Source organism: Hippocampus comes, unplaced genomic scaffold (assembly GCF_001891065.2).
Source record: "Hippocampus comes isolate QL1 unplaced genomic scaffold, H_comes_QL1_v1.1 scaffold68, whole genome shotgun sequence".
NCBI classification, from domain to species: domain Eukaryota; kingdom Metazoa; phylum Chordata; class Actinopteri; order Syngnathiformes; family Syngnathidae; genus Hippocampus; species Hippocampus comes.
The window spans coordinates 5,647,912-5,667,262 of NW_017805625.1; the positions used below are offsets into that span (position 1 = coordinate 5,647,912).

The 19,351-nt window shown below is 40.6% G+C and overlaps 3 protein-coding genes across 7 annotated transcripts; 1 reads left to right on the top strand and 2 right to left on the bottom strand.

Moving 5' to 3' along the window:
* Position 1: 1 nt before the first annotated feature.
* Positions 2–1,247, bottom strand: LOC109522462 (40S ribosomal protein S26). The gene is made up of 4 exons (XM_019881055.1): positions 1,119–1,247; positions 375–552; positions 158–288; positions 2–76 (listed from the first exon to the last, which is right to left on the bottom strand). The coding sequence occupies exons 1-4, from the start codon at positions 1,230–1,232 to the stop codon at positions 41–43; spliced, it is 459 nt and encodes a 152-aa protein (XP_019736614.1). The 5' UTR covers positions 1,233–1,247; the 3' UTR covers positions 2–40.
* A 451-nt stretch (positions 1,248–1,698) lies between these two features.
* Positions 1,699–6,586, bottom strand: fkbp11 (FKBP prolyl isomerase 11). 4 transcript variants are annotated; one of them, XM_019881422.1, is made up of 7 exons: positions 6,440–6,586; positions 6,233–6,346; positions 4,396–4,458; positions 2,955–3,042; positions 2,808–2,841; positions 2,600–2,670; positions 1,699–2,381 (listed from the first exon to the last, which is right to left on the bottom strand). In XM_019881422.1, the coding sequence occupies exons 2-7, from the start codon at positions 6,335–6,337 to the stop codon at positions 2,173–2,175; spliced, it is 570 nt and encodes a 189-aa protein (XP_019736981.1). In that variant the 5' UTR covers positions 6,338–6,346; positions 6,440–6,586; the 3' UTR covers positions 1,699–2,172. The 4 variants fall into 4 exon arrangements, with proteins under 4 accessions (XP_019736981.1, XP_019736980.1, XP_019736979.1 ...); XM_019881421.1 differs by lacking the exon at positions 4,396–4,458 and adding an exon at positions 6,085–6,147 and having other exon boundaries at positions 6,440–6,585; XM_019881420.1 differs by lacking the exons at positions 6,233–6,346; positions 6,440–6,586 and adding exons at positions 4,544–4,657; positions 4,751–4,897.
* Positions 6,587–7,769: 1,183 nt separating this feature from the next.
* On the top strand, positions 7,770–14,873 carry arf3b (ADP-ribosylation factor 3b). 2 transcript variants are annotated; one of them, XM_019880852.1, is made up of 5 exons: positions 7,770–7,816; positions 11,494–11,709; positions 11,797–11,907; positions 11,993–12,117; positions 12,649–14,873. In XM_019880852.1, the coding sequence occupies exons 2-5, from the start codon at positions 11,562–11,564 to the stop codon at positions 12,808–12,810; spliced, it is 546 nt and encodes a 181-aa protein (XP_019736411.1). In that variant the 5' UTR covers positions 7,770–7,816; positions 11,494–11,561; the 3' UTR covers positions 12,811–14,873. The 2 variants fall into 2 exon arrangements, with proteins under 2 accessions (XP_019736411.1, XP_019736409.1); XM_019880850.1 differs by having other exon boundaries at positions 7,779–7,871.
* Positions 14,874–19,351: the final 4,478 nt, after the last annotated feature.

Consider the following 19,351-nt stretch of genomic DNA (forward strand, 5'->3'; position numbering starts at 1 on the left):
CTTGGGAAGATTTTTATTCCTCATATGTAAAGCATGTCATTTACATGGGCTTTGCAGGAGCTCTCGGTGCACCAGCCTATAACAAAAAAACAAGACAAATAAGTTAGAAATGGTGATTACAATGTATGAGAAACATTTCTTTTTAGCAGTTCCTTACATTGGGCCTGAACCTGGGTGGCGGTGTGCGGTCTTTCCTGGCCTCACAGGAGCGGTTCCTCACCACCTTACTGTGGATGGCGCAGCTGACACAGTAGTGCAGCTTCACATAGAGCTTGGGCAGAACATATGCTACACAGAAGAGGGTGGTGGGGAAAAGTACATAAGCAGTGGAACGTGTATTGCTGTTCTTGATACGGATGAGAAATTACACTTACAATCAAAGACACTGGCCTCTGAGATGTCTCTCACGGCTGCAGCCTCCACAATGTTCCTGATGACAAATTTCTTGATGGCCTTGTCCTTGGGGACGCAGCGGGCACAGTTGGTGCAGCGGATGGGCTGCACGTGCCCACGGCCCTTCTTGGCACGACCGTTGTTCCTTCTCTTCTTGGTCTGAAATGCAAAATATAAACATTTAGATTTCTTTCGTGGTGCAACTATGGTTATTCACTACTCATAACACGATTGACTCAAAAACCATTGAACGGTTTGACCGTATATATTCACCATCTACCGTCACATCCAAATTTGCTACTGTGACATTTAACATGACTGATTTTGCATCACGAAAGCAACCTCGCTCCAAATTCAGACATAAAACTACTCCAAATTATAGATTACATTGTAATAAATAAATAAAAATTGTAAAATAATTGAGATATTTTAAAGCTTTAGACAATTCTACTTTAGTATGTCACTCAAATGTATCTCGCAAGATTTAGCTTTATCCACCGCTCGCTAAGAGAACACATGCAGGGGTATGTTAGCTTGCTAAACGCTAGCATTTAGGCCCGGGCACCTTTTTAAATGTTTTAATGTGCTTTAAACGGCAATATAACGCATCGTGGTGGGGGGTTGTGATGTTACTAACTTCGAATATATAAGGGGGAGGCGTTTTCCGATAAATACATCGGTTTATTTCGGTTTTTACCAACCGCCTACCGCTGTAGTGAACTCACCATGTTGCACGGGAAGCTGGAAAGAGGGCAGGAAGAGGTTGTACCGCGCAGAATAGTGCATTTCCGCTTTGCCTTGGGCACCAAATTATTGCTCTTAGAGTAAAAGAAATACATTTTGGGTGTCACATTTTATATAACTGACATAATATTATTTTTAAATCTATTTATTTGATTTTATGTTAAGTTTAAAATGAAATGACCAATTTATTGTCGCGGAAGGATATTACCGGTGTACGCATGCGTGTCGCTACGGGTAGTTGAATTATTCCAGTTATCAACTCGAGAAAAAATAGTGCTGTAGTCCAGCATAACCGCTTTATGAAAAGTATTATTTAGTAAATAATTCTCTTTTAATACATAATATAATAACAGCAGAGATGTCAGATTGATTTTATATTTCTGTACTGCATGGCCTTGCGTCAATTACTGTATGACAATTGAATGTACAGTATATCAACCAGACCACGAGTTTAAACAATGAAAAAGCTCTTCAATCGTACTGTATCATTTTTTTCACCTTTGAAGGATGTGATTAACATCTTAAAATCAAAACAAATAATAAAGACCAAGACAGCCACACTGGAGGGATTCATAAGAACAAAGATTTAATTTTCCCCATGTGATAATTGTTTTGCTGACACAACTCTTAAAATGTGAAGCTGAAAGGGATAGTGTAAAACACGATGTCTAAAAAAAATGCCTAATTGTATATTGTGTGCGTACAAATCATCAACCAATATGACAGATTCTTACTCAAAACATGCAATCCAAAAACACAACAATAATTCTTGGATTGAGAGATGTGCCCTTTGTAATTTGGGTGCGTTACACAGTATATTCAAACTCACGGAGGCTGAAAATCTGTCAGAGATGCAACATCTACAGGCAGTGTAAACATCAGTGTCACCGAAGCTACTTACTGAACAATCAACACCCATTAAATGGAAGAGATGTCAATTCCGGGTATAAATTTACAACAAAGGCATGTTTTACAAAATCAACACAAATAACACATTTTTAAATTTTTTTATTTAAATAGTTCATTTTCCCATTCTTATTTCTTCTTGCTCTTCTTGTCTTTGGCCTTCTTTTTGCTGGGTTTTGGGTCTTTGGCCTTGTTGTAGAGGTAGAGTCCCACTAAGCCGAGCAAAGTGGGCACCAACGCCAAACACACAAGGGGGAAAACGTCGTTCACCATCTTCTGCCAAGGCGTTTGCTGTGTCAGCGAGATCACCTCCACCTCAAACTCGAGGGAAGCGTCGCCTATAGGGCACATTGAGAGCAACATTGTTCCTAGATGCATGTTTCAAATGATGGGATTAGAGCAATCAGAGTGTGCTAACAATAAACCAAAAATGTGCCTCTGAAAAGCCTCACATAATCCCCAAACACATGAAAAACAACTTTCTTTTTACAAAACAACACATCAAGCATTGTACAGAATAACATTGACAAAAATGCATGTGTTTTGTGTTCTCTACCTGGAATCGTAGGAGGGTAACCTTTTTTCCCATAGGCAAGGTGAGATGGAATTGTGGCTTTGATTTTTTGCCTGGAGGAGAGTGGCAAAGCAACAAAATAAGTATAAACTAAGTATGTACTTTACAGAGTCCATCATTAGGGCATCTGAACATTATTAAGTTTTCAGCACAACTTTATTGCTATTTTTTTTTTTTTTTTTTTACGAACCCTTCGCACACGCCGATCAAGCTTTGTTCCAGACCTGAGAGGAAATAACAAACAAAAGGCAAAGTTACTCCCCAAAGTGAGTATATTCATTTCCTAAAAAAATGTGTTTTAATACACCCAAATCAATTAATTTAGCTCTCAACCCACCAGAAATGACAGTCCTCTTCCCCAACTCAACAACAAGAGGGTCCCGGGACAGCGAGGAGTCGATGACTTTGCCATCCATCAGTTTACCCTGGTAAGCAGAAGTACAACATTGTTACCGCTTCATGATTACTACCTCGGGGCAATTTCCTTGACAACAGTGGTGCATTTGATCGGTAATTTTTAATGACATTTTAAAAACAAATCTCAGTGGAATGTTTTAGGAAAAAAAACAAAATTTTAACCCACGGATGTTCCATAATATATAGTAGTATATAACTTTAGTATGGCCCTGACCCACGGGAAGAGCTAAAACGGCCCCTGTAGGAAAATATTTCCCCACTTCGCTGTGAACGCTGACACATGTTGTTATCAAGCTACCGTGCTGGTTACATTATTACAGAATATCATGGTGGCTCCACATGGATGGATAATTGTGGATACAGTGTCTAGAGTGGAGGCCAACAGTTACAAATACAGTACAGTGATGCTTTTGTTTTGTGACCACTCTCGTTACTAAAAACACATTTATCTAAAATCATCTTTCCCCATTGAAATGAATGGAAATGCCATTTATCCATTTCAGCCACCCCAAAACACCAACAAAATGGTGTTCGTTCATTGTTATCCTCCTTCTGGATTGCACGCTTTAGCCACTAGGGGGAGATATAATACATAGAAACATACTACAGGTCGGTTTGATGATGAAACACAAAAAAACATTTCAAATAAACTGCAGTAATGCAATTGTTTTTGTTTTTTTGGAGAGGATAAAGAATATATTTATACGAGCATGGTATGTGCTGTTTGCAGGTCTTTCTACTGTTCGTAATCAATTGTAAGATGTTTGAAGGTTTATAACTACTATATTATCGATACTAGTTTTGTCAGCTCCATATGAGATTTCCCATTTTCTGTTAGTAGTAAGATAACGGACGTTCGTAATTTAACATTATCGTTAGGCGTGAATGGCTGTCAAAATGTTAGGAAGGAAACACTGCACTGGGAAATCTCTAAACTGATTCACCAGTCTGTATAGAGAATGAATGAGAATGAATGAATGCAATCTGATGATTGATGGACATCGACATAACGTATTGTTGAATGTATTAGTGTAATGGTGCCATTAACATTAAGTGTGCGTGTCAGGTTTGTGTGTGTGTGTGTGTGTGTGTGTGTGTGTGTGTGTGTGTGTGTGTGTGTGTGTGTGTGTGCAGCAGAGCAGTCAGAGATCCAGCCTGGCAAGCTGAACGCGTGGATGAGCTGCTCTCGTGTTATTGCTGACGTGTTGCACACTAGGGCCACCACACTCTCACGCCACACAACAGCAGTCGACCGCCATCGCGTTGACGAGGCTTGGTTGACGCACCAAATACACGGTAGACAGTATATTTGGCTAGAATGGTGTTGATTATGAATCGTGTAGTGCTTTTGATTGTCTTACCGTATAGTGGATCTGCAACGTGTCTCCCATTGTGGAGAGTACGGAGCAAGTTTCGGGTTTCAGCTTGGGGCAAAATAGTTGACCGTTAGTATTGATTTTGTTCAACGCATCGTTAATGTTGCATGGAGCATAATAGCTTTCCACTCACCAAGGTCTCCACCTGTACCTCCTCGGCTGCATTTTCGTCGCCCTGCACAAGTCCCCCCGTGAATGTGAAAGCTGCAAGCAGCAGCAAAACAAAGCTGCCCTGCATTGTGAACTTCTGCGGGGTGGGGAAAAAAAGCAGACGTAAAAAAGCTATTTCCGTGGAATCCGCGAGCGAATTCGTCTGACTGGGCCCTCAGGTGAAAAGTGCCCGTGCTTCCGCTGTTGATGTGTTAAAAAGCGTGCAGAGATCAACCCCAGCTGCTCGTGGACGTTGGCCCCGCGACGCTTGGCTCAATGGGACGAGCCCGCCTCAGACCTTCCGCTAACATCACACATCTGCACATTAGCTGAGGACGCGATGCTCCTCAGGTACGCTGGGGGCGCTGTGGTGTTTGAGGCCTGCCACGTAGCCTCTCTCAACCACCGTGCTTTGCTATACATTTAACATAAATGCTTGGGTCAGTCGAGAATGAAGACGCCAGAGTGGGATAACTCCACTTTGCGTTTATTTATTTATTTGTTATATTAAGGACAGTACATAAAGAACGTTCAAATAAATATGCCAGGGCTAAAAGGAAGGCTATGTTTTTCGTATGCAGAGCTGAACAGATGGTAACTGTCACCAAAAAGAATAGCAATAAAAGACAAATAAACAACAATACTTTTGCTAAAACTGCTATTCAGCTAAAATTACATATTTCCCCAAGAATAACAATACATTTACTATAAGCTCAAATGTACTTTAGTCACAACGGTCTAACATACTAAAACATTTTCAAACAAAGATGCCAGCAGGGGGCAGCACGAGCATGTCCTTTTCTGAAAGTGGACAGTTCTGATTACCTATTAACCATTAATAAACTGCAGTAATGCAATTGTTTTTGTTTTTTTGGAGAGGATAAAGAATATATTTATACGAGCATGGTATGTGCTGTTTGCAGGTCTTTCTACTGTTCGTAATCAATTGTAAGATGTTTGAAGGTTTATAACTACTATATTATCGATACTAGTTTTGTCAGCTCCATATGAGATTTCCCATTTTCTGTTAGTAGTAAGATAACGGACGTTCGTAATTTAACATTATCGTTAGGCGTGAATGGCTGTCAAAATGTTAGGAAGGAAACACTGCACTGGGAAATCTCTAAACTGATTCACCAGTCTGTATAGAGAATGAATGAGAATGAATGAATGCAATCTGATGATTGATGGACATCGACATAACGTATTGTTGAATGTATTAGTGTAATGGTGCCATTAACATTAAGTGTGCGTGTCAGGTTTGTGTGTGTGTGTGTGTGTGTGTGTGTGTGTGCAGCAGAGCAGTCAGAGATCCAGCCTGGCAAGCTGAACGCGTGGATGAGCTGCTCTCGTGTTATTGCTGACGTGTTGCACACTAGGGCCACCACACTCTCACGCCACACAACAGCAGTCGACCGCCATCGCGTTGACGAGGCTTGGTTGACGCACCAAATACACGGTAGACAGTATATTTGGCTAGAATGGTGTTGATTATGAATCGTGTAGTGCTTTTGATTGTCTTACCGTATAGTGGATCTGCAACGTGTCTCCCATTGTGGAGAGTACGGAGCAAGTTTCGGGTTTCAGCTTGGGGCAAAATAGTTGACCGTTAGTATTGATTTTGTTCAACGCATCGTTAATGTTGCATGGAGCATAATAGCTTTCCACTCACCAAGGTCTCCACCTGTACCTCCTCGGCTGCATTTTCGTCGCCCTGCACAAGTCCCCCCGTGAATGTGAAAGCTGCAAGCAGCAGCAAAACAAAGCTGCCCTGCATTGTGAACTTCTGCGGGGTGGGGAAAAAAATCAGACGTAAAAAAGCTATTTCCGTGGAATCCGCGAGCGAATTCGTCTGACTGGGCCCTCAGGTGAAAAGTGCCCGTGCTTCCGCTGTTGATGTGTTAAAAAGCGTGCAGAGATCAACCCCAGCTGCTCGTGGACGTTGGCCCCGCGACGCTTGGCTCAATGGGACGAGCCCGCCTCAGACCTTCCGCTAACATCACACATCTGCACATTAGCTGAGGACGCGATGCTCCTCAGGTACGCTGGGGGCGCTGTGGTGTTTGAGGCCTGCCACGTAGCCTCTCTCAACCACCGTGCTTTGCTATACATTTAACATAAATGCTTGGGTCAGTCGAGAATGAAGACGCCAGAGTGGGATAACTCCACTTTGCGTTTATTTATTTATTTGTTATATTAAGGACAGTACATAAAGAACGTTCAAATAAATATGCCAGGGCTAAAAGGAAGGCTATGTTTTTCGTATGCAGAGCTGAACAGATGGTAACTGTCACCAAAAAGAATAGCAATAAAAGACAAATAAACAACAATACTTTTGCTAAAACTGCTATTCAGCTAAAATTACATATTTCCCCAAGAATAACAATACATTTACTATAAGCTCAAATGTACTTTAGTCACAACGGTCTAACATACTAAAACATTTTCAAACAAAGATGCCAGCAGGGGGCAGCACGAGCATGTCCTTTTCTGAAAGTGGACAGTTCTGATTACCTATTAACCATTTTTTTCGTTTGCCCTGCGATTGGCTGGCAACCAGTTCAGGGTGTACTCCGCCTCCTGCCCGAAGATACATCGATATATTACATAGAGATATTTATCTGTTTCTCAATTATTGTGAATGATAATTAACATATGAGACTTCACATGAATAAATATAATTCATGATTAATAACATCATGAAAGGCAAATTAAGCAAATTTGTAATTTTAGAGGTGCGCATAACACGGAATTAATCAGTACACAATAAGTACCTCTCCGTTTTAAAAGGTTGGTGACTCTGAATATAATACAAAGTACTTACAATTTCCATTCAATGTATAAAACATTCTTTCCCAAAATATTCATGTGGTGGTATCTGCGACTTGCATTGTTTTATATTTTAAAAAGACATGTTCCCATTGCAGGTGGGCATGACATTCGTAGGAAATTAATGGTGTTTGTATTTGTTTAATTGTAATCACTGCAAGGTTTTCATGAGGGCACAAGCAAATTTCGCCGAAACAACTAGTATTACCTGTGAACCACAAATGAATGTACAAAATTCGATGAAAACACATCGTGAAATGAGCTGAAATATAACACAGCGCTAGTTCGTTGGCCTCGTTTTAATCATGAGCTTTGGCATCTTTTGGGGGCTCGCCACCGTCAGTTGAGTCACACAAGTTCTCGCGAGATCCTGTCTCATTAGACCGCTGCTCTTGAGCAAATCTCGCGAGACATCAAAGCGAGCTAGGTAAGTAGTGACTACCCTAACTGGCACCCATCGACGATTATTAAAATCCGGCAAAGTAAGTCCCAGCTGTTGATTATTTGTCCTCGTGTCGCGTAGCCGGTGTGTAGAGTTTATTCGGCGTCACTCTTGGCCGGAATGGAGTCGCTGTAATGGCCTTGTGACAGCAGGATGCCCGCGGAGCGGAGGAGGTGGATGAGATGAGAGCGGATGAATGGAGGGGTGGGGTGGAAAGAAACACTTGCTAGCACCAACACATCTCATCATTTGCTATAAAAACGGCAATCAACTTGATTTATCGTCGTCTAATACGGCGCATAATTTGGACGTGTTCTTGTGGAGATGGCGAAATAAGCGGCGACTTGCTCGGTCCAGCGTCGGTACAAGAGGGAGCAACGTCAACGGGTTAATTTGCGACAAGTTAGCAGGAATGTTAACGATGGTAGCATCGGCGGCTAACGTAGCTAACGTGGGTCACCCTGGCCGCATTCCTATCATGTGACCCCCTGGCTTACTCAGGCGCTGGTGGCAACCACCTGGTGTGTGTGTGTGTGTGTGTGTGTGTGTGTGTGTGTGTGTGTGTGTGTTTAAGATTAAACAATTATTTTAACCTAAAACAACACATTCCATCTTGGAGTAAATGTGCCCCTTCAGGACCATGGACAGGGGTGTCAATGGTCAACTTCTAATTTATTTCTATGCATATCGTTTTATTTTTCCTGTAAGGTTATTGTTTAGTGTGCTACCTATTTTAACATGCAAATGAATGACATAAAGATAGGAAATTTCAGAAAGATATTGGTGCAAAAGTTGTTAGCACCTATGCCTCACAGTTCTAAGGTTTGGGGTTCAAATCTCATTCTTCCCGTGCTTGTTTGGACTTTCTTCAAGTATTCTGGCTTCCACCCACATTCTAAAAACTTGCATGTAAGGCTCATTGAATGCACAAAATCAGTGGGTCTCGAACTTCTTTCATACCACCTAAATAATACTCAGGTCTCATACATCAAAAACAGAGATATTAATCCTGAAAAGTACATGTAAAATCATTAAGACACTTTTACATTATGCACAATTTGGACATTAACACTGTACTTAAAGTTATATTAATAATAATATAAAACTGTGTAAATAATTATTCGGTTCTTAAATATTACATTTAAATGTGTTGTACTAAAAAGTTAAGTCCAACTGAACTTTACTTCGTTGCATGATTTTTTCATGTGCCATTGGCGATATGGAAAAAAAATCTTATATCATGTTATAGGCCAGTTCATATCATGATAACAATATACCAGAATTCTATGACTGCCTACCTTTACTCATTTTATTTTTAAGAGACATTAAATAGACCTGTATCAAATGAGAAATGCATCCAGTAGTGCCGCGATGAAAAAAATGATCAAATGTAAACAAGAAGCAAAGTATCCTGCATATTTTTTTTCACAAATATCATTCAAAATAAGAGGCATGACAATGTTTATGACAGAAATTGATTAAATAAAAAGTACAATTGTTTAAAAAGATGAGCTCAACCGTAATGTGATTTTTCAGAACATTTATTTTCCACATCTCAAAAGTCAAAGTCAAAACTCAGGGCTGTTTTGTCAAAGCAAATCAATAATGTAATTATGATTTTTGTTGGTGTTAGTTCATATCTAATCAACTTCCCTGTATTGTTCTTCAGTCTGACACCTGGAGACATCTGTGTGGCATTAGATTCCTAAATTTTGCCCATCAAATCAAGCTTCCTCTGATGTTTTCATTCCACGCCGTTTGCTGCAGATAGCTAATGATGATAGACACGGTAGTAAAAAGGTGACATGATCGTTGTGATATTTATCGTCATATCGCCCAGTTCTAAACACTCGAGGCAGCCAACGTACCATTAGTAGTACACATACTACACTTTTAGAATCACTGCTCTAACTTGTTCATTGCAGGGTTATACATTAACAGTGGCCTGGGGCTACTATGTGACTGTGTTGGACCACCTGAAGTTGTCTGACACTGGCTCGACTGTGCCAGTACAAATTTCAAAAATACCTACAAAGTATGATGAAATCAACACATACTTGCTTGTTGAATATTTATTTTCAGTTGTGTTGTTCGCACTGGCTATGTTTTTGAGGAACAGCCTCAGTCCAAGTCCAAAGAAGCTGTTTTAGTTTGTATTGTGGCTCAAATGGGCCTTTTAAAATGTTAGGTTTTCAAGGCAGCCCTGAGAATTTAGGACACTCAGCGTTGGTTTATGAGGGCATTCATTCAGGCTAATGTTTGAGGGAGGATAAAATAGAAAGAAGCTTCTGAACAGATTGCTCTGCAGCCTGGAGCTATAGCGCTGACATGTCCTCTCTTCCACTCACTATGACCATCACTGTGGGCGATGAGTGGTGGAGCTTGCCTGTGTCTCGTTGCGTGTGTGGAATGTTTTGAAAGATGAGTGTAAAGTCCTTTATTTGTTTAAACACTTTTGACGATTACACAATTTAATGAGATTCAATACAAGAGATGTGTCAACAATCATGCCTTTGAAAAGATAAGTATCGTAAATCTTCAGTCACACTGCCACAGGGGCAGTGCCGGTATTCCAGTCACAAGACAGAGGAACCTCCAAAGTGGAACAGTCCAGAAGTCATACAGTTTTGGAGCTCAACCAAAATGGATGCATGTTCAGGATGAGCTCTACAAGGTTGTGTTGCTTTTTCTTGACTTTTTCTGTTTTTGATGCCACCGTAGAAATGGAGCTTGCTGTAATGTAGTAAGGATTTGTGCTGCTCAGTACAATATGTGCAATGTTATTATTTAAATATCAAATACTTATTAATTGATTTTGACCAAACGGATGCTAATTCTACAAAGCTCAAAATAACTTTTGTTTTTCCTTTGAGGAGGAATTTTGCGAACCAATGACTGTTGACTAAAAAGGCCTCACAGTGCCTAAGGGCTCAGGAAACGGGTGAGCCACGATGGTCGTTACCTGAGCCCTGAGGCACTGGGATATCATTTTCAGTTGACAGCTAGATCCAACTGGCCGGTATCCACGGCAGCGCCACCAAGTCCTACCAATCCAATATAAAGAATAAAGTATATATATTTTGTGTTTTGCAATACACCTATACATATTATTTCAAATGTACCTTAGCCTACAAAGCAAAGCGTGGAGAGTCTCTGTCACCAAAATGCACAGTTGCAGTGAATGGGGTTTATGATCCTGACCAACAGCCTCTCTTTATATTGGTACGCTCTCCTTATTCTCGCCTGATTCTCCTTTTTAATGGACTACTGCTTTTCCTTGACACACACACCATGTTATTGTGTTAAAAAAATACATTACAATATATTTTATGTGAACTTGTGAAGCCTCAAAACTCGGGTCGCAGGTTTCCCATTGTAGAGTGCTGCTAAATATGCAGTGCTTAATCGTTTGGTGTGTGGCCAAGAGTTGCCAGACTTGTATTTGCCATTGACAGCATGGTGAAACGTTTTTTTTTTATAACTATTAGACCCAGGAACCTTGGCAAAAAGTGAAATCATCACAGACTGGGTTAAATTCTGGAGGTTCCTCTGTATTTTGCCTACCTCACTCTCCTCTCAATTCCCATTTGTACGTCTCTTTAGTCTGTGTAGGTGTACCTAATGCTGTGGTAAGTGAATGTACATTTTGTTCTCTCATTTAGCCCTTTGTAGCGGATCCCTTGCTGGAGACGTTGCATAATCTAGAGTCGTTTGGAAGCCTCTCTGTATCATGGGGAACATATTTGGGAATTTGTTGAAGAGCCTCATCGGGAAGAAAGAGATGAGGATCCTGATGGTGGGTCTCGACGCTGCAGGAAAAACTACAATCCTCTACAAGCTCAAACTGGGGGAAATAGTCACCACAATCCCAACCATTGGTATGCGCAGGCTGTCCAATATTAAACGCGGCCCACCGTGTGCGGAGTATTTGTTGTATGACCTCATGTGGCACACTTTGTTCTCAGGCTTTAATGTGGAGACAGTGGAGTACAAGAACATCAGCTTCACCGTGTGGGATGTGGGTGGGCAGGACAAGATTCGCCCCCTTTGGAGACACTACTTTCAAAACACACAGGGTGAGCTGAACAGATGCAGTAAGGATGATCCCAAATGTTGAATCTATTTATGTTTTTCTCTTTTATCACCCTCCCTCACCCCCAGGTTTAATCTTCGTGGTGGACAGCAATGACAGAGAGCGTGTTAATGAGGCGCGAGAGGAGCTTATGAGGATGCTGGCTGAGGATGAGCTGAGAGATGCAGTGCTCCTCGTGTTTGCCAATAAGCAGGCAGGAAACACTCACATACACCAGCACAATTGAAATGATTTGTGGAAAATTACGCAATCATACAGTACCTTATAAAATTATTATTATTAAAATGCATTTATACAAATAAAGCACTAGTAGATGCGTAGAACTCTGTTATGCCAATAAACAACCTTGGGCACTATAATAACCTCTAAACAAATGATAAACAGCACAAGTCATCGATTTATAATAACTAATCCATGTAGGATGCTGACCTCTGTCAGTTTGTAAAACGGTTACATTGGGATAGTGTACTGAAAAATGTGTCTAGTAACTATTAAGATATTTCATCCTTCTAGTTTATGTTGCTGTTATCAGTCTTTCAGTCAAATCTGGGAACCAAGTTAGAATAATGAGCGCTAAATTTGAGCTAATTGAGATGAGATACCTAATGGCTCTAGTGGAATTTCCAAATTCAAAAGTCCAGAAAGTGGTCCTCAAATGTCTAGTAAAATTTAAGAGTGCTTATTGGATACAATAATCCACTTTCCAAAATCTTCCCTTTTTCAGGACTTGCCGAACGCCATGAATGCCGCCGAGATCACAGACAAGTTGGGTTTACACTCCCTGCGCCACCGTAATTGGTACATCCAGGCCACCTGCGCAACCAGCGGCGACGGCCTCTACGAGGGCCTCGATTGGCTGGCCAATCAGCTCAAGAACAAGAAGTAGAAGGCGGTAAACGTACGCCAGCCACAACCGTCCAATTTTTTTTTTTTTTCGTTTCATTGGGGACAGCGGGCATGGGGTGGAAGAATTTGAAGGAGATTTTAGGCTTTCATTTTCAATGTGGCGTTGTCTGAGCCCAGTTTGAACCACGCGCACACACACAAAACGTAAACAATCGCTCTGGCCTGTGCTTTTTGTGTTTCCACCTCCTTGTCTTTTGGTGCAGTGTACTGTCAGGTTATTGGGTCATGTGACTCCACCGCTGCGGAGAGCTTGACTGGTGTTTGTTTTCTCACAAAGGCTCATGCTCAGTCATCTTGTTTCACCTCTCCCCGTGAGCCATGTCAGACAACGACAAACCACTTTGGGAAGCTGTGTGAGCATTTTATTTGAATTCCATCTTAAGGTTCGTGTATTAGTACGCACTTTGTCCGCACTATTGTATGCTGACTGGTTTTAATTTTTTTTTTTTAAAGAAGAATATTTTATTAAAAAGGAAAAATAGTTATTTCCAATAATATTGATGTTAATTTCATTTTTATTTTTGCTGAAATTTCCCTTTGGGGATCAATGAAGGATATCTTACAAGAAGGACTTTGGTATACTAGCAGCATAAATACATATTTCTAGTAACTGGACAACTGGGCGATAACCACACTGTTAAAGAAATCCAGCTTGTATTTTTGGGGACTCAAAGAGTAATTTACATTGGAACATCTTTAAAATATAAATTAACATTGATGATTAACATTTAATCTTTAAGTTAGGGGACAGTACAAGGGACAATTAGTTGTGTAAACTTTTGTATCTTTGTTGAAAATGCGGGGGAGGCAATTGTCACATTAGCAAAGCTTCAAATATTTTGTTGAATTTCCCAAGTTCAAATTTTATCGAAGTTTGTTGCCTTGACATTTTAAGTTCACTCAACTCACAAAACATTGTAAAATTCATCAAATAATGTACAGATACCAACTAATGCAGTTTTACCTTACTAGTGACATGTAGTTGTCCTACTTGTATGCCAAAGGTGCCCAACGAGTATGCTAAAAAAGTGGAAAAAACGTTACTAGTAAGACACAGTTACTGCACTGAATTTTCTGACTTGTGAGGACAGAGAGCGTACTAGTATAGCGAATATCGAAGGATATCTCATAAATACTCAAAACTGCTTTACACCTGCTGATTAATCATCTCCCCATTCTGATTTGTGTGTATTCCATCTGGTACAAGATGAATACATTGTCGTCGCACAAGGCGGGAACGCTGAAAAACTCTCCTTGTATCAAAACATGTCGTCGTTCTTGTCGTTGTTCTGATTGGTGGGAAAGGTTCTGTCATTGCAACCTCATAACTTTGTTTACTGAATGTGAATATTAAGTGTGGCTGTAGAAAAGGCAGTTAAGTACAGTATATTTATTTTACACAAAGTCATTTATTTAGCTGATGTGTCAGTACAGGAAAGAAAGCAGGGTAACACGGATCAAAATGTGGGCACGAGCAAACGACTGATACCAGCAGGCTTTCGTTTCGTAATCCGAAAAAGATTTTGTCTGTGCCGTACATGACAACTAACTACTGTTATGTGTATCTGTGCATCTATTCCATGTTCAAGTTTGATCATTTGGGTTTCGTGGCCTTATATGTAGTGGCGGCTAAAATTGAGTTGATCTTTTTGCTTCTGAATATTTATCAGGAATAATGTATTGATTATTTTTTTTTCTCTTACGCTGTCAAAAACAGGTTTGTGCACTGTAGTTTGAGATGGTTAGGCAAAGGTTTGTCTTGCTGTAGCTTCTGTTTTGCCTGTATACTTGATCCATATTTAGTGGTAGGTCTTATTTGTTAGGGTGATGGGGTGGCGGGTGTATTTAAAAAAAAAAACATTAACATGTGACCACGTCAGTAAAACGAATGCAAAAAATGAAGAACCCTGGTATTCATTCTGTACCGTTCTAGTTACGCACATAGACGACCATGTTTCAGTGCTGAATGCATGGAGACCAGACATCTACAGTATGTGATGATCACTTCCTGCTGTATCACAAATAAACCCATTTTCTGTAGGACCAGTCTCATCAGTTTGGACCCATGTTACTTGTGCAATTGACATGTACACTATAGGGACACATCTTATGAGAGCCAATAGAATCCTTTACTGGCTTCACAATTATATTAATGGTCACCTTTGACCGACATTGTCAGACATTGGAAGCTCCAATGTGGTATAATTGTGCACTGCAAAGTTGTAGTAACAAATTCAAACATAATTTAGATTGACGACCATCACCTTACGTGACATCATGCGAAATGTATTTGTGATGACGCCGCAGGACGCCTCCAGTGCCAAATAGAAGTGCGGTGATAACTTCAGAAGAGGAAAACAATAAAGGAAAATGACTGGCTGCTCACTACAATTTCAGCAGCTCCATTGTTTAAATATAAATGACATGGCACAAGCGAACTTTGCCAAGGAGATGCTAATCACATGATACTGTGCGAACACCATCCAAGGCATTACCTCACCATGTAAATCAGTTTGAGATCATTTTAATTTGATCGTACAGGAGTACACTTCTATTTATACTTGTACAATGATTGAGGATGTTAAAAAATACAGACAAATACAGATTAAACGTTGCTGATGTAATTGAGAAAGATTTTATGATAGCAATTTGAGCTTGGAGCAGAGTGATTCAATTGAATTGTTGATGACTGATTGGTGTTATCCTCATGCATCATTCTTAGCAGAGTAGCGAAGTATAGTTTATATTTTGGCAATCACACTTTGGAAAACTACAAGCACGTACTGTACATCCCTCTGTGCCTCTCTGTACTGTTCACCATTTCGTTACTGTGACAGACTCCTGCCCTTAGAGGGCAGTCTAACAAAACAACAATAACACTGAGCTATAAAAGTACATGCTGTACTGTATATAACTCTTTTCCATGTTCTTATTATTACTAGGGCGATTTGAATTTAGATTCAAATACTGAATTAATAAATACGAGAATTTTAAAAAATGTATGTCTTATGATGGATCAATTACTCATGCAAAAAAGAGATAAGATACATACTAGCTGTCTAATGAAGAGCATACAATTACTGTATATGTAAGAATTTGGACTGTAACGTTTTTAAATGATTGAAGAATGATTCAAATTCAAGGGCCATTAAACTGACTCTCACATTATTAGGGTCTCAAAATTTTGAAAGAGATCTTAAGTTTAAGATGAACGACAATAGACGATCACATAAAGCATCATGATAATAGAGTCAAACATGCTCAAATATTTTTAGATCTGGCCGTTTCTCAAAACGTATGCTTGTTTTTTTTTTTTAATCTGAAACACCATGACATTTTTTTTTTGTACAGACCAAACAAACCGTGGCAAATTACATTAAAATCAGTACGAACGTTGACATAGTCGCTACTGTTATTTCACGTAACTGATTTTTTTCATGCGATTTTAAATGTAATATTTTTCTTCATTTTATTATTGTCGGTTTTTTTCACGCGTCAATAAATTGAGTTAAAAATATGGGGAGAGTTGACTCATTATTTCGCAAGTAATTCAATGTTTGGGGGATCATTTATAAGTGGGTCAATTAAAAAAAAAGGAAAAAAGTCCTCGTGTGTGTGCTTTGCTTTCGTTGTTGTTGTGTTTGCCTGAACAGACTCTTCTTTCTCTGATTAAAAAGACAAATAGAGCAGGCGGAGAGGGAAGCATTTTAGCATAACTTCCTTGTGGAGGTGAAATATTAACCATTAGTCTGGAGCACTTTTGGAGTGAACGTGTGGGCATACGGAAACATATTTCGGCCCCCTAACAGATTTCGGTCCCCTGTTTCATTTTGTGTTAAAGTTGAGAAAAGATAAAGAAATATTGTTTGAGTGAGAGCGAGCTGTTATGAAGCAAGAAGAACAACAAGATACTGGATCTTCAGGCAGAGCGGGTTTCCACGAAGCAGTTTGGCTGGCTCGCCCTCTCTCACGGAAGCACGCCGTTTGCAGCACGTTTCGAGATGGCAAAACAACAAGCTTGACGTGAAGGTTACGGAGTTCAGGAAGAAATTGTTTTTGTACTCGTATGATTTTGTCCTCACAATTCAGCGAACTACCAGAATGACAGGGGACGCCATAAACCAAATACAGTGTGTCTTTAAAGCGATGTATCACTACATACACGCATCGTGCATGCTGAAAAATTACAATTCAAGGATGGCACAAAACTGCTGAACAAGAAACTAGCATTAAGTATAACCCCCCCCCCCCAACACACACACACACACACCAAAATAAACTCACTCAAAATTTTAATATTATTGAGGTAAGATGCTAAATGGGCTGTCTCTGAAAAAGCACTTTTCTACCTTGGGTACTCAAATGGCTTTACACCGTTACTTCATTCACCTAATGATGACACAGGATCAGGAGGACTGGAGGTTCAGTATCTTCCTCAAGGACACTTGACATGATTCCCACCATCAACCACTCTAACAAGGAGCCATGCTGACCCGCTTGTCCTGCATGTCATACCAAATCTGCAAAAAAATATTAGGCCTGCTCACGTAAAAAGAAGGCAGTATAAGCTCAACTCCGACATGTCTGCCATCTAGCATTGATTGGTGATATTACAGCACAAAACTACACTCAATTCTTGCATCTTCACAGTTCGGTACCTGTGGCTTTGTATATTTTCAGACCTTTCAACACTTTGGATTGCTTCAAGCCACAATTATCATTGAAAGCAGTGACGTGTTATTATGCTGAAATTTGTCCTCTCAGAGTGCTACGTATGCCAACACGAGCCAGTGCCTTAGACTGTCGAAGTGCAAGGAGGTGAAGTCACAGAGCACTCCCAAGTAATCTTGAGGCCATCTGTGTGAAGGAGTGGAAGGTTCAAAGTCCAACCAAAGCACCTTAAATAAAGATTATGACCTGGTTGCTAGTTGTGAGTTATTATGTATCCACACGCTCGGTGAATGTGATTTTTCACTTTTGCCTTTCAGTGTTGTGTGATAAAGGCTCGCTAACCCGGTGTGACGGAGCCGATCAAACAACAAACTCGACAATACAGCATTCCGTGACATCGCATGACAGGAATTTCCTCATGTATTAAGTTTTAAACCACTGTTAAATGAAATAGAAGCACACCGTCGACTTGCTGCGGTTTGCATGGCGTGTGGCGCCTCTCAAGACGACCGGTACTGTAACACTGTGTGTGTCATTGTTAGTCATCTATGACAAAGCCAGAATAGAAAACCAAACCCTTTTTAATTGCAACTTTTATGATAATTGTAATGACCTTTGTCTTTTTTGGGGACTACAACACACGTCACACATCATCTGCTCCAAACAAATTTTGCTCACAAAACAGACTGACTGTTGAATTCATTCATTCATTTTCCGAACCACTTGATCCTCACTAGGGTCGCAGGGGGGGTCGTCTGGACCCTATCCCAGCTGTCTTTGGGCAGTAGGTGGGGGACACCCTGAACCGGTTGCCAGCCAATCGCAGGGCACACAGAAACGAACAATCATTCGCACCCACACTCACACCTAGGGACAATTTAGAGTGTTCAATCAGCCTGTCGTGCATGTTTTTGGAATGTGGGAGGAAACCGGAGGACCTGGAGAAAACCCACGCATGCACGGGTAGAACATGCAAACTCCACACGGGAAGGCCGGAGCTGGAATTGAACCCAGCACCTCTGCATTGTGAAGTCGATGTGCTAACCCTCGACTACAGGGCCGCCGACTGTTGAATTGTGATATGAAATTGTGAAAATAGTCCGCTCAAAAACGACCAGTAGCTTGTGTTGTTGCTGGTTGAGTGTTTTGTAAAACGTGTCTCACATGTCATTGACCACAGTCAAAATGAGAAAAATTGGTAACTGCAAATGCAGGCAGGTCATTTTAGTTTACTTTTTATTCGTCTTAGTATTAGTTTTAATATTTGTTAAGTGCAGGATTAAAAGTAGTGGCCTGCCAGTTGTGTTTCAAATTTCCATTTATAGGATATGGTTTTGACAAGTGGGAGGTAATAATAATACTAATATACAAATGAATCAAATCAGTACAAATAGTTACCACATCCACTTCACAGTGCAGAGGTGCAGGGTTTGATTCTGGCTCCGGTGTTCCTGTGTGTAGTTTGCATGTTCTCCCCGTGCCTGCTTGGCTTTTCTCCGGGTACTCCGGGTTCCTCCCACATTCCAAAAACATGCCTGGCAGGTCAATGGAACACTCTAAATTGTCCCTAGGTGTGAGTGTGAGTGTGGATGGTTGTTCGTCTCTGTGTGCCCTGCGATTAGTTGGCAACCGGTTCAGGGTGTCCCCTGACTACTGCCCGAAGATGGCTGGGATAGGCTCCAGCCCCCCCCCCCCCCCCGTGTGAGGATGAAGCGGATCGGAAAATGGATGGATGGATGAATTACTACAATAACTTCTGATGCACAACATTCAAATGTTCCACTCCTGTTCCAATTCATTCGTGTACTCCAAGGTGTTTGCAAGGTTTCCAGTTTTGCAAGTTGTTGTGT

Bases quoted from the DNA above. Each gene is read 5' to 3' on its own strand.
- LOC109522462 (XM_019881055.1), bottom strand. From the start codon at position 1,232: ATGTATTTCTTTTACTCTAAGAGCAATAATTTGGTGCCCAAGGCAAAG. The intron at 289-374 runs GTAAGTGTAATT...TCTTCTGTGTAG, and splicing joins AGAGGCCAGTGTCTTTGATT to CATATGTTCTGCCCAAGCTC. The intron at 77-157 runs GTAAGGAACTGC...TTTTTGTTATAG, and splicing joins CACCCAGGTTCAGGCCCAAT to GCTGGTGCACCGAGAGCTCC.
- fkbp11 (XM_019881422.1), bottom strand. From the start codon at position 6,337: ATGCAGGGCAGCTTTGTTTTGCTGCTGCTTGCAGCTTTCACATTCACG. The intron at 4,459-6,232 runs GTGAGTGGAAAG...TTTTGCCCCAAG, and splicing joins AGGTACAGGTGGAGACCTTG to CTGAAACCCGAAACTTGCTC. The intron at 2,842-2,954 runs GTGGGTTGAGAG...ATTTCCTCTCAG, and splicing joins GAAGAGGACTGTCATTTCTG to GTCTGGAACAAAGCTTGATC.
- arf3b (XM_019880852.1), top strand. From the start codon at position 11,562: ATGGGGAACATATTTGGGAATTTGTTGAAGAGCCTCATCGGGAAGAAA. The intron at 11,710-11,796 runs GTATGCGCAGGC...CTTTGTTCTCAG, and splicing joins CACCACAATCCCAACCATTG to GCTTTAATGTGGAGACAGTG. The intron at 11,908-11,992 runs GTGAGCTGAACA...CCTCACCCCCAG, and splicing joins CTACTTTCAAAACACACAGG to GTTTAATCTTCGTGGTGGAC.